Genomic DNA, 13,500 nt, shown 5'->3' with positions numbered 1-13,500 from the left:
ACCGCGATGTTACCGCGCCAGATCCGCGGCCCCGAACCGTAGTAAGGAAACCTCTGGCAGTTACTTGACTCGCAGCCGGCAACAGCTTACTATACAGGTCAACTCCGCTAGCAAGAAGATCGAGGGAGGCGTAGGAAACTGCTTTACCGAACCTTTATTTCTCCTCCAAGGCACGAACACCGCGTACAGTGGGCTGAAACAGTTTACTCACAGCGGGCATCGCCGATACAACTTTGGCTGCCGAGGGAGTTATTATATTCCTTTTATTTACTTTCTCTTCGTCTCTTCTGTAGTTAACCGTTACTTTTCTTTTCCTTCTCCGCTCACCCTCACACACCCGACAGGCAGTTCCACTACACACACCCGCATACATTTCCCATCAGGCTTCACCCTTAAAGGACCATGCCTGTAACACTACCCCCACTCTGGATGATAATTAAACCCTTAACATCATTCCAGCACATGAACCCCCCATTAACAAGGAAACATACAGCATTCGTGCCCCCAGTCCAAAAATGGCGATCCTTAGGATGGAACAATCTTGAAGTAGACAACTGTCCATATTTTAAGCACAAGAAAACATAGGATGTACAGGGTTCACTTTGAGGAGGGTGCAAGTCAATGTCCATATCCCGCCCTTCACATAGACAGTATTCATAAAGAAAGACATTAAGGCACTACAGCTGAACGTTTACCCCTATATCCAGCTTTACCTCATTAGTACAAACAGTTCAAACAATAACTTGCAGCCCGTCGACAGCCATGTTGCCAGGAAACAGCAAGACAAACAAGCCCAACAGTACACGTAAGAATAGCCCCCTGTAACAACTCAATTTACAACAGTCATATCCCTTAACATATGTAACATGAACAATTTTTTTTTTTTTTTTTTTAACTACTGAGCAGGGCAGCGATCCGCCTACACCCCGACTCAGTTAGGACATACTAGCCTAGTGACTGACCCAGTCACCAAACATGTCCGGCGCCCGCCGCACACGCTGTGGTCTGGAACGGGGTGTGGACCTGAAGGAAGGGTGCTGTTCTGGTCCTTCAGCCCCATCCATGTAAGGCTGAACAGGGCTGGCTGGCAACCCACTACCATCTCCTTGAGCAGGTGGCGGAGAGCCAGCTCTCAGGGAAGCACCAGTATCTGGTTGATCTGCCCCAGCTGGGGTCTCCCACAAGTCGAAGGGGCCGAAATCAATGTCAGAATCGCTTTCGTCGAGCGCTGGAGGAGGCACCTCGGTGGGTGCTGCCTGGTCGGAGTCTTGGAAGACCCAGCTGTTGTCCAGCGGCGTTCTTGAGTGATAAGGCTTGAGTCTGTCGTGATGAACCACTTTAGCCTTTGCTCGGGGCCCCTTTTTAATGCAGTAGACTAAATCATCCAACAGGCCCACTACGAAGTAGGGGCCCTCATAGGAAGGCAGAAACTTGCGAACCTTGTGCCGCACTCTCTTGGTCCCTTTGATCAGATGCCACACTGCAGCGCCGACTGGATACTGAACTTGGCAGATATTCTTATCGTACTGTTTCTTAGCGCGCTCAACAGATTTCCCGAGAGCCTCCCGTGCCAGTTGGTGGGAAAGCTCCAGCCTTTCCCTGAGTTGCACCACATACTGTGGTGTAGTGCAGTTGGGGGTGTCGTCGGCCGGCAGACCCGCGACCAGGTCAATAGGCTCGGTTATCTCTCGGCCCAGAAGCATCATGTTTGGGGTCAATCCTGTGGAACTGTGCTTAGTTGCCCGATAAGCCATGACAGCATAGGGGATCATTATATCCCAGTCCCAGTGGCAGCGCTCCGCGGTGGTGGCTAAGGCCTTCTGCAGGGTAGCATTAAAACGCTCTACCTGGCCATCGGACTGTGGATGAAAGGGCGTGGTGCGTGTCTTTTTGATTCCGAACAGTTCACACATCCCCTGGAACACAGCCGACTCAAAGTTGGTGCCCTGGTCGCTATGCAGAGACTGTGGGGCTCCATATCTACATACCCACTCCGCAACAACCTTTCCTGCCACCGTGGGCGCTTGTGCATCGGGGACTGGATAAGCCTCCACCCACTTGCTGAAGTAGTCTTGTACCACCAATATGAATCGGTTATGCCTTTCTGTTTCGTTCAACGGTCCCATCAGATCGACTGCAATCCTCTCCATGGGGGCGCCAACACGTACCGTGCCCATCGCTGCCTGGGGGGTTTTTGGGGGCCGCGCCCTTTCAGCACAACTGGTGCAAGTGCGGCACCACAGGGTCACATCATCTTTCATGTTGTACCAGTAGTACCTATTCTTCAAGCGTGCCAGGGTCCTTTCTGCCCCAAAGTGGCCACCCACTGGGCCATCGTGCATCTGCTGCATTACGGAGTGACGATAGGCGTGAGGCAGAAGGATTTGGGGGAAAAACACATTACTTTCTGTACAGTGGAATTTCCTCACCAGCACTCCATCTTTTAGGTACAGTCTCTTCCACTGCGCCCAGTAGGCTTTGGTTGCGGGGCTGCATGCCGCTACATCGGCCCAGACGGGCCGACCTTCCCCTTTTTCCTTCCATTCCCAAACTGGGCCTATATCCACATCGTTCTTCTGGCTAGCCAAGAGCTGTTCTGGGGTCCAGCCACTGAACAAGCTAGTGTGATGGGACTCATCCACCCGGTGGATATTTGGGCAGGTGTCGTGGCTACTACTGGAACAACAGTCCACTGCTGCTACGGGTGCACACTCTGGTTCTGCTACCCGGCTTTTCCCATCGGTACCATCAGGCCCCACTACCCCCACTGGGGGCTGCCCTGGGGGGGTCATGCTGGTACCACAGTCCTCTAAGTTACACTGCACACCTTTATGCTCGAACCGGTCGCTGTTGATGGTGGGCTCTGGGAGTGTGCACGGGCATGAAGCGCGGCAGGGTCTCCTGGAAAGTGCATCCGCATTCTGGTGGTTTTTCCCAGGTCGGTGCAGCACCTGGAAGTTATACTCTGCCAGCTTCTCCAACCAGCGGGCCAGCTGGCCCTCGGGCTCCCTCAGCCTGGTCAGCCAGCGGAGGCTGCTATGGTCAGTCCGGACAGTGAACGGCCTACCCAGCAGGTACTGTCTGAAGTGGGAAGTGAACGCCACAACCGCCAGAAGCTCTCGCCTGGTCGTACAATAGTTTTGTTCGGTAGCCGACAGCCGCCTGCTCCCATAGGCCAAGACCCGCTCTTCGCCCCCTTGCACTTGGGAGAGAATCGCTCCAATCCCACAATTGCTGGCATCAGTGTCGAGGAAGAAGTCACCCTGGTCCAGTGGGTAACCCAGGACAGGGGCTGCCGTAAGCCGTCTTTTTAATTCCTGGAATGCTCCCTGGCAGTCGGCAGTCCAGTTAAAACGGGCATACTTCTTAGTAAGTTCGTGGAGGGGTTTAGCCACTGTGGCAAAGTCCTCCATGAACCGGCGGTAGTATGAGGCTAAGCCAACAAACTGACGCACTTCTGTGACGGTCCGCGGTGCAGGCCAGTCCGTCACCTGCTGGACTTTCTGGGGGTCCGTGGAAATACCTCCAGCAGAGATGATATGGCCCAGATAGGCCACCTGCTCCCGAAACAGGCAGCATTTAGATGGCTTCAGTTTTAGGTTGGCTCCACGCAATCTGATGAACACTTGCTCGAGCCGCTCCAGCATCTGGGTGCTATCCTGGCCCAGGACAATGATGTCATCTAGGTACACTAGGCATGTCTCCCACTGCAGCCCAGCCAGGACTCTGTCCATAAGCCTTTGGAATGTGGCCGGTGCGTTGCACAGTCCAAACGGCATCACATTCCACTCGAACAATCCCTTACGGGTACAAAATGCAGCTGCTTTTCGGGCTCTGGGGGTCATCTCTACCTGCCAGTACCCTGAAGTCAGGTCTAGTGTACTGAAGTACTTGGCAGTAGAAAGCGTGTCAAGGGTGTCCTGGATGCGTGGCAGGGGATAAGCGTCTTTAAGGGTTCGCTCATTTAGTGGTCTATAGTCCACGCATAGTCTGGGACTCTGGTCCTTCTTCTTCACCATCACAATTGGAGCAGCCCAGCCGCTATTGCTAGGTTGAGCTAGCCCAGCCTCCAAGCTCTGCTGTACTTGCTGGTCGGCCGCTATTTGTTTGTCCCCTGCCATCCTGCGCGGCGGGTGCTTAACTGGTGGCCCTGGCGTGGTCAGGATGTCATGCTGGACAACACCAGTGCGACCAAGGTCATTCGGGCCAGTGGAGAAGACATCACTGTAGGACCTCAGCAGGCCTGCCAGATCGTAGCGGGCAACGTGAGTCAAACCGGGGCTGCTCTCGGCGTAAAGGGCCTGCAAATGGCTTGGTACAGAAGCAGGGGGAGTACCATTAAGTTCGAGGGCTGCCAGGACCCTTGGTGGGCGACCCCCCGACCCCTCCAGGACCTGCACGGGCTGAAGAACCCCTGCCACGGCACCACGCTTTAAGGTGACAGCTGCGGCCCCAGGGTTAAAGACTCTGATTGGGATGCTAGAGGGTTTACTAGGTTGCACAACTGCGTGAGCTACCAGTACTTGGTGCTTCTCCACAAAGCCCTTTGTAGGGCTTAGCATCATGTCTCTATGGGCGGCACAGTGGGAGCTGGAAAACCCGGGGACCACATACTCGCAGCCTGGTTCCAAAACCGTAGTGCGTGCCACCCTAACAACAAGCACCTGGGGTCGAGGGCCCACGCCAGAACATGGTATCTTTTCATTAAACAGGGTTATCTCTTGGCGGCCGTAGTCTAAGCAAGCGCACGATTGTTGCAGGAAAGGGTGCCCCAGAATAACTTCAGTGCCTTCAGCCATGTCGGCCAAAAGAAAGTCTACATTTTCAACACCGCTCCCCACCTGTACAGGCAGGATGACCTCGCCCAGAACGGCCAATCCCTCTGGACCAATGCCTTGTAGAGTCTGAGCAATGGATGCCTGCACCTGAGGTCTTGACTCTGCGGGGATGGTGTTAAAATAGTGGAGGGGCAGCACATTCCGCCGTGCACCAGAATCCAGCAAGGCCCGTATTTCCCGTCCCTGTATTGCTATCTGGACACACATCACATCTTGGCCTCCGTTGTGGAACACTGTGCCTGGGTCAGGGGCTGGGCCTCTAGCAGCTTTTACAGGCTTTTGGGCAGGTGAGCGAGGAGAGGGGCAGTTCCTCTGTAGATGTCCTATGCCGGAGCAGTTATGGCAAACAGCCTCCTTCCTGCTTGACCTGTTAGATGTGCTCCAGCTTTGGCGCCCACGCTGGATAGGTCTTTGGGCCCTCTCCGGTGGTTCATAACTTAGCATATGAACACTCTCCCGTAATGCAGCTGTTCGGGTCCCCTGTGCTGTAGAGACTCGTGGCCCTGGCTGCATAAGCTGTGTGACTGCCCTGGCGGCCCTTTTCGTTGTCTCGAACCTGTGGGCGATTTCATAGGCTCTTGCCAGGGTGCGTGGTTGTTCTTCCAACAATTTCTGGACCATTTCAGCATCTGCCAAAGCATTAGTGAAGATCTCTACAGCAATGCAGTCCTGCTCCAGCTCGGAGCGGTTGGCATACACAATGGAAACCTTCTCGTATATATCATCTCTGAGGGTGTGCAGGGCCTCACCTGGTTTCCGGATTCTCTGCCGTAGCTCAATGCCAATGGCTGCTGCATGCTCTGAACACGGCCCATAGGCAGCCTCCACCTCCTCCACAATCCTCTGGTAACTCCAGCGAGCAGATTTGGGGTTTTTGTGGATTATGGCTCCAGCTGCGCCCCTCAGGCTGAATCTCAGTTGGACAGCCATGGTGTTCTCCGTCCAGCAGTTGGCCTTTGCACAGGTCTCGAACTGATAGAGAAAGTCTTTCCATGACCCTGACCCATCGAAATGGTCTGGTTGTAATGTGGGAATTTTCTCCTTGCCCCTCGTCTGTCCATCAGCACTACAATCTGCAAAACCCCCGTCTTGCACTACACCAGGAAAACAGCCGCGTGGCCCTGGCATGGCTTGTTTTGAACTGTGACCCTGGTCATGCTTGCAAAGCCCACACCCCCCATCTGGTGCTGGTATTGCCATGCGAGTTGTTGGGGAAAAATAGCCCTGAGCTGGCATTTCATAGCTGTACTGCGCAGGTTGGGGTATACCCGGCATAATGTGTAGCTTCGCTGGCTCAGTAAACGGCGTTTTTCTAGGGACACTGCAGGTACAGTTCACGGCGGTGAATGGCTGGCTGCATGGCCGAGATGTAACAATCCGAGGTGGGTGATCATGCGAGCCATGCTGTCCCACTGTGAGCGGTGTAGATGCAGTGTTACCAGGGCCTCCGCAGTCTGAGCACTGCAACTGCTTAAACTCACTGCACACTGCATTCTGCTTCGCTATTGGTGTTAAGAAAGGGTTGGTGTGAGCTGAAGGTGGCGGGGTGAGATGCCATGCAGCCTCAAACTCCGTCGTATAGACTGCTGCTATGCTCGCCGCTGGCGTTAACTCTATGTCCGTGATGAAGGGGTTGCTGCTGTGGATTCTATTGTTTACATAAGTGGCACGGTCCACATTAGCTGTGCCACTCTCTGGGGTTTCTGGCAAAAATGGGTTGCTGCTCTTACTGAAGTACATTCCCATGCCATCCCCTTCAGCATCTCTCGGAGCCGCCATTTTCTCTGTCGTCCGAGGGAAAAGAGAAAAAGAAAGTTCGCTCCCTCTCTCTCGGCGCTTTGCGGAGTTTTATCCCGGAAAAGAGCCCCCAGTGTTACCGCGCCAGATCCGCGGCCCCGAACCGTAGTAAGGAAACCTCTGGCAGTTACTTGACTCGCAGCCGGCAACAGCTTACTATACAGGTCAACTCCGCTAGCAAGAAGATCGAGGGAGGCGTAGGAAACTGCTTTACCGAACCTTTATTTCTCCTCCAAGGCACGAACACCGCGTACAGTGGGCTGAAACAGTTTACTCACAGCGGGCATCGCCGATACAACTTTGGCTGCCGAGGGAGTTATTATATTCCTTTTATTTACTTTCTCTTCGTCTCTTCTGTAGTTAACCGTTACTTTTCTTTTCCTTCTCCGCTCACCCTCACACACCCGACAGGCAGTTCCGCTACACACACCCGCATACATTTCCCATCAGGCTTCACCCTTAAAGGACCATGCCTGTAACAGCGAGAAACGTTACATACAGCTTTGTGTAACAGAAATGAAGGAGAAAAAATGTTTTGTTGGTCATTCATTATTGTCATGACATCACTTTGATTAGTTGAGTATCTGAGGCTGAGACCACAGGACTGTAAAACATGATTGTTGGGCTTCATTTCTGTGCTGAACAGTTATTTCAAGATTAGTTAGTAAATAACAATTAGCTAATGTTGTTCATGAGACTAAAATCATCTCACTGTGGTAATGTAAATATAATATGGCCAATATTATAGTATTTTCAGATTATTATGATACATATATATATAGATATATAGATATATATCTATATATAATGACGTAATGACGTAATCACACTTAAAATGCGTACTTCAAGCGTGCAGACCCTGAATTGGGACACAGCCTTAGTGTGTGTTTTTGTTCCCCCCCCCCCTATTGTGTGTAAATGGTTTGGCCAAATCATTATAAAAGCTACCCTCATGTGTCTTTGTAATTAGGTCAGTTTGTGAGTTAAGTTGTGTCTCACTTTGTTTTGTTTAAGCTTCTGTAAATTCCTTTTTGTAGAGTTATATTTAGTTGACCTCTTTTATGGGCCTGCTAAGTATGTTTTTGAATTTTGTTAATTTTGGACTTTTTGAGGGTTAAAATAAAGAAAACCCTTTTTGAAGATACTTTTTTGCCTGTGTCCTCTTTGCTTTGGCTGCTTGGTCCCTCACAAAGAACATTAAAAGCTCTTCTTTGGATGTTGGCTGACTTCTGTTCTCTGTCAAGGTGATCCCACACTGCTTCAATAATGTCGAGGTCCGGGCTCTGGAGGAATAAGGAAATATTTTGTTCTATCCCTGTCAAACTGTCATCATTGGCATTTTTCATAAATTCAGCAAAGAAATGTTTTTTAACCGTAAATTGATGGCACACTGTCATATCTTCATTAATAGTACCGTTCCTGACTTGAATACAACTAGCTTTTCTGCTTTACCACAACCAGTTATGCCTGAGGTGGATCTGAATCCTCCGTTGGACACAGTACAACGGTCTTTGTCCGCCTCTAGTGTGCACATAAATTTGTCTTTAGGCAGAAACATACTGATAAGAGCTGGATCCCCCCTCGTAAGGAGGTCACTGGCTCAATTGAGCTGTGCAGAGCTGCTGGAATCCGTGTCATTATGATCACTGGTTAGTGTCATGGAGAGCTTTTTTATTATACCATTCTTATAATCAGAAAATCGGATCTTTCTGTTCTGCTAATACACAATCATACAAAGTTGTTTTTATTCTCCGGAAACTGTCCTTTTTACAAGGTTTCCACTCATTTTCTCCTTCTCCATGTGTCAGGTGACAACAAGGGAACTGCTATCGCTATCTGCCGTCGCATTGGCATCTTCGGCGAGGACGAGGATGTCTCCGGCAGGGCCTACACCGGACGTGAGTTTGATGATCTGCCTCTCCACGAGCAGTCCGAGGCTGTGCGCAGGGCTTGCTGCTTTGCCCGTGTGGAGCCGTCCCACAAGTCCAAGATCGTTGAGTTCCTCCAGAGTTATGATGACATCACTGCCATGGTAAGAGCCCAGCAGTGCAGGATGCAAACTAAACCTGTTACCGACACAGAGGTTGTGTTAAAGTGTTGTCTGGTGGTTGGTTTGTCTAATGCATACTTCATCTCCTCCAACCGCAGACTGGTGATGGTGTGAACGATGCCCCTGCCCTGAAGAAGGCCGAGATCGGCATCGCCATGGGCTCTGGCACTGCCGTTGCCAAGTCTGCCTCTGAGATGGTCCTGGCTGACGACAACTTCTCTTCCATTGTGGCTGCTGTTGAGGAGGGCAGAGCTATCTACAACAACATGAAGCAGTTCATCCGCTACCTCATCTCCTCCAACGTCGGTGAGGTCGTCTGGTGAGTGACCTGTTTGACACACACTCTGTACAGCTACACATCTTTCTTTTTGTCTCTGGCTTAACTTCAGCCCATTACCCTCCCTCAGTATCTTCCTTACCGCTGCTCTGGGTCTGCCCGAAGCTCTGATCCCCGTCCAGCTGCTCTGGGTCAACTTGGTGACTGATGGTCTGCCCGCCACTGCTCTGGGCTTCAACCCACCTGATCTGGACATCATGGGCAAACCCCCACGCTCCCCCAAGGAGCCTCTGATCTGGCTGTTCTTCAGATACATGGCCATTGGTGGTAAGTGGAACTGGGTGAGTTTGTATGGATTTTGATTGAAAGTAGGTACAACAGTTGTCTACACTGACACGATCCACCTACACTAACAGGATATGTCGGTGCTGCCACTGTTGGTGGCGCTGCCTGGTGGTTCATCTACGACCCCACTGGCCCCGGGGTCACCTACTATCAGCTGGTGAGTGTTTTTCCTGTTGCTTTCCACTAAACACAGATGTAGAAATTTACTGATCTTCCTATCCGTGCAGTCACACTTCATGCAGTGCCAAGATGAGAACGAGGACTTTGAAGGCCTGGAATGTGAAATCTTTGAGGCTGCTCCTCCCATGACCATGGCCCTGTCTGTACTGGTCACCATTGAGATGTGCAATGCTCTTAACAGGTACTTCTTTGAATGTGATAGAGGAGGATGTAGCTTGTAAAAAAAGAGGTTTCTTCATGCAACAGATATATTCTGCTCTCACATCTCTTCTTCTTCTTCCTCTTCAAGCTTGTCTGAGAATCAGTCTCTGGTGCGCATGCCCCCATGGAGCAACTTCTGGCTGCTCTCTGCCATGACCCTGTCCATGTCCCTGCACTTCATGATCATCTATGTTGATCCTCTCCCTGTGAGTCAGAAGTTCAGTTTGAAAATCTTTTTTGTTTTAGAAGCTCTAGTTTATGTGGATTTCCTCCGTGGGGTTCAGCTTCATCTGACTTCCATTCTTTTCCTCTCAAGATGATCTTCAAGTTGACCCATCTGTCAGTGGAGCAGTGGCTGGTGGTCCTGAAACTTTCCTTCCCCGTCATTGCCATTGATGAGGTGCTGAAGTTCTTCGCCCGCAACTACGTTGAAGGTAAGCAGCACTTTTATAAATCCACAAGAACAAAAATAAACAGAGATCTGTCCCAGTTCCTAAGATAACAGATAATAGTTTTACTTAATCATTCATGCATTACTACCATCATCTTTTCAGACTATTTATTAATATTTTAACTTATTAAAATTAACCTAGCCTTTATCTAATTTCATTTTAATTCAATCAGGTTTGATTCTGTGTTTTTAATCTGCCTGTTTTCACTTCTCTCCATTCATCATTAACTCACGTAACCCGTTTGTTTTTGTCCATTTCCAGCTTAAATTCAGCCAACCCATCACCATTAACCTGTAACTAAACCAAGGTATTCCAAGGCTCACACTGCAGTGTGTAGCGCTGTGTAGAGACTGTTTGTCTGTTTGTGTATTTGTTGCTATTTCAATGTATTCAAGCTGTTATCAGACTCACTGTGACCTCCGGGGTCTCCTCACTACTCATTCATTGAAAATCAAATTGAAAAACATTGGGTATCATGACTTCTGTATGGGGAGACCCTCGAGTGTGTTGATCTGAGGTTTCTGTTTATTGGTTTTTGTTTTTTTCTTCGTGAGATCACCGTGAGCAGGTGAGTAGATCACTTTGTATCTCACCAAGGTTACCTTTTATAATCATTATATAAACATTAAACAAATGTTTTTTCTTAGCACTTTATGATATAGCTGTAAGCAGATAAAAGGTCTGTGTGAGTATTAATTGTTCCCTTTGTCAACAGATTTTACTCTTAATCTCTTTTACTGTTAGCATTATGTGTAGTTTTTTCCTCTAGAGCTGCAATAAACTCCAAAATAATTTATTACATGTTTATATGAAGCTTATAAATAATAACAGTGACTTTTTCATAAAGTAAGCCCCACATTTAAAATGCTCTCCCTTGTAAATAAAGGCTTAAATTGTCTTAAACTTCTTAAACTAGCTTATATTTCTGAAAGAAAGTCATACTGTGAAACTGTTCTTTGTTCTCCTTATGAAGACAAATCGGGGATGTAGCTTTTTTTATGTTTAAACCCTCAAACTCTGGAACCTACCTTCAAATATGAAGTCTAACAATAATTTCAAGCAGTTCTTAAAATACACCTTTTTAATGAGACATTTAGCTAATGTTTCCACTAAATAATAGATCGCTATACAGCCTACGAGTGAGCTCAGCCACATTTAGTGGTCTGGTAAATAAAGAGCATGTGCATTTTGTCTTTGTCAGTATCATGTTGGCCTCCTACTTCTGTCGTGTCAAAGTTTGTTTGTTTTCATATTTCTGTTTATATTCGACAGGATTTTGTGCAGAATTTAATTTTATGTATTGCTTACGGATAAAGTGCTTAAGAAATTTAAGAAAACACAACTATTTTACAAATCTGTAAAGTTTTTACATTTCTTTGGGGGGTTTAACCAAGTTCATGTTCTAATTTGAGCCAACACACCAGACCTGACTGAGAAGTCAAAAGCTAAGTGAGGGTAACTGTGGTTCAGGGGATTGGGAAGCGCTTCTGTAACCGGAAGATCGCCAGTTCGATCCCTGGGCTCTCTGTCCTGGTTGTTGTGTCCTTGGGCAAGACACTTTACCCTACCGGTGTTGGCCAGAGGGGCCGATGGCGCGATATGGCAGCTTCGCTTCTGTCAGCCTGTCCCAGGGCAGCTGTGGCTACAACCGTAGCTGCCTCCACCAGTGTGTGAATGTGAGAGTGAATGAATAGTGGCATTGTAAAGCGCTTTGGGTGACTTGAAAAGCGTTATATAAATCCAATCCATTATTATTAAACACTGAAGCTAATTTTCTGTTCAGCAATGTAAAAAAATAACTGTACTGGCAAAAAAGTAAGTAAAGTCCTCAGTAAGTAACTGGCATTTGAAGTAATAATGTGCTTTATTATTTTGTAAAACAGTAAATTTATAAATACACGAATGACAATATTTCTTTTTTAGCATCAAAAATATCATTTTGATTAAAGGGCTTGTGTATAAAGGCTGATTAACCAGACCAGAAATATTAAAAAATATTTTAGTAAACTAACAAAACTGTTAATTTAGGGCAGCTGACCACCCTTACCTTGGTGGTCTTATAAATTTTTAAGCACTGTGTATTTGTGTGTCTGTGTGTCTGTGTGCGCGCGCGCAGGTGTCTGTTTATATGTATGTATTTCTGATGCATTGCTTGTATTTTGTAGTTTTAATATGTTTTTATGCTTGTGAAGTCCTTTGATCCTCTGCATGCCATATTGAGCTGTACACAAACTGAATTTTGTGAAGCCCTGTCACTTTAAGTTTGAGAGACGCTATCAAAGTGTCATTCTTCTTATCACACGAGAAATCACGTAGTTTTCCTTTGTTTACCAAATCACGTGTCTCTGGTCTCTGCAGCAGGTACAGAAGTTAAATAGAGATGTAGAAGAAGAGGATCTTCAGGGCTGAAGAGAAAGAAGCGGAGGAGAGAGAAAGATCACAGCCAGAGAGGGGAGCCATAAAGAAGAAAAAGACTGAAAAAAGAAAACCTTATGGAAAAAAAACAAACAATAAAATTTGTTTAAAATCTGCAATAAAAATAGTCTCTGTATAAGGAAGGAGATTGAATTAAAATGAGGGGAAGTATCCTGATTAACCAGATAAAGCAGTAATATTTATGATTTTATTCTAAGAAGTAAAGTATGTATTAAAGGTGATTATTTTTTTTGTTAACCTTGGATATTCTCAGCTGTTGTGTTTTTGCGTCCTCTGTCCATTTTCATATGACTGACTTTCCAGCTCATTACTTTGATTCTAGTCTTCGTTGCTCGTGTCTTGTGCAGCCTCCCTGCTTTAGCTGGGCTCTGTACAGTGTGGTGTAGGGTTGTTTAAAATGACTTCATATGGGCAGAAAAACCACTTGCTTTCAGCCGCCAGCGCTCTCTATGACCATGCGGTCAGCGGACTCAGTTGGAGGTCTCGTGACATAAAATGGGCATGTCTACTCAGTCACAACACTTTTGGTCTTATATATTGTTTACTTGATAAGCTGCAATAAAGTGATGATTAAAAACTTGTGAATTTATTGTGGAGCATGTTTTTATTGGGAGTACATTTAGATGACCTCCTCTGGAAATGCCACGAGGATGAGTGATTACAGTGTTCAACATCCATACATATTAAATGTGAGTCAAACCATTTAAATTTTATAGCAACTATTTTGGTTTTTTTAGCCCATGACGGGTTTTTTTTGTTTTTCCGCTTCTGCTGTTTAAGCGTGGCTCAGCGACAGTCATCAGTCTTTGGTTTGCACAGCGAATTCCAGAAACCCCCGGATCCATTAGATGAGGGTCCTGAACGGTATGTCGACGTCCTTCATCTGCTTTTCATAGTCTTCATCAAACAGCTTTGATTGCTCAG

At 47.6% G+C, this 13,500-nt stretch overlaps 2 protein-coding genes across 2 annotated transcripts; one reads left to right on the top strand and one right to left on the bottom strand.

Moving 5' to 3' along the window:
* Window positions 1-461: 461 nt before the first annotated feature.
* LOC146568442 (uncharacterized) lies at window positions 462-6,617 on the bottom strand. The gene has a single exon (XM_085283521.1). The coding sequence runs from the start codon at window positions 6,615-6,617 to the stop codon at window positions 951-953; it is 5,667 nt and encodes a 1,888-aa protein (XP_085139647.1). The 3' UTR covers window positions 462-950.
* Window positions 6,618-8,259: 1,642 nt separating this feature from the next.
* Window positions 8,260-12,818, top strand: LOC146568441 (sarcoplasmic/endoplasmic reticulum calcium ATPase 1-like). The gene is made up of 9 exons (XM_085284499.1): window positions 8,260-8,284; window positions 8,444-8,667; window positions 8,784-9,004; window positions 9,093-9,289; window positions 9,379-9,464; window positions 9,535-9,668; window positions 9,777-9,894; window positions 10,005-10,122; window positions 12,499-12,818. The coding sequence occupies exons 1-9, from the start codon at window positions 8,275-8,277 to the stop codon at window positions 12,516-12,518; spliced, it is 1,128 nt and encodes a 375-aa protein (XP_085140625.1). The 5' UTR covers window positions 8,260-8,274; the 3' UTR covers window positions 12,519-12,818.
* Window positions 12,819-13,500: the final 682 nt, after the last annotated feature.

This window comes from Mchenga conophoros, linkage group LG8 (assembly GCF_057382185.1).
Source record: "Mchenga conophoros isolate Kocher_MC1m ecotype Shallow Benthic linkage group LG8, M_conophoros_male_GT1.1, whole genome shotgun sequence".
Classification (NCBI taxonomy): Eukaryota; Metazoa; Chordata; class Actinopteri; order Cichliformes; family Cichlidae; genus Mchenga; species Mchenga conophoros.
The sequence above is the reverse complement of the archived record's forward strand: the minus strand, read 5'-3'. Positions and strand labels throughout refer to the sequence as shown.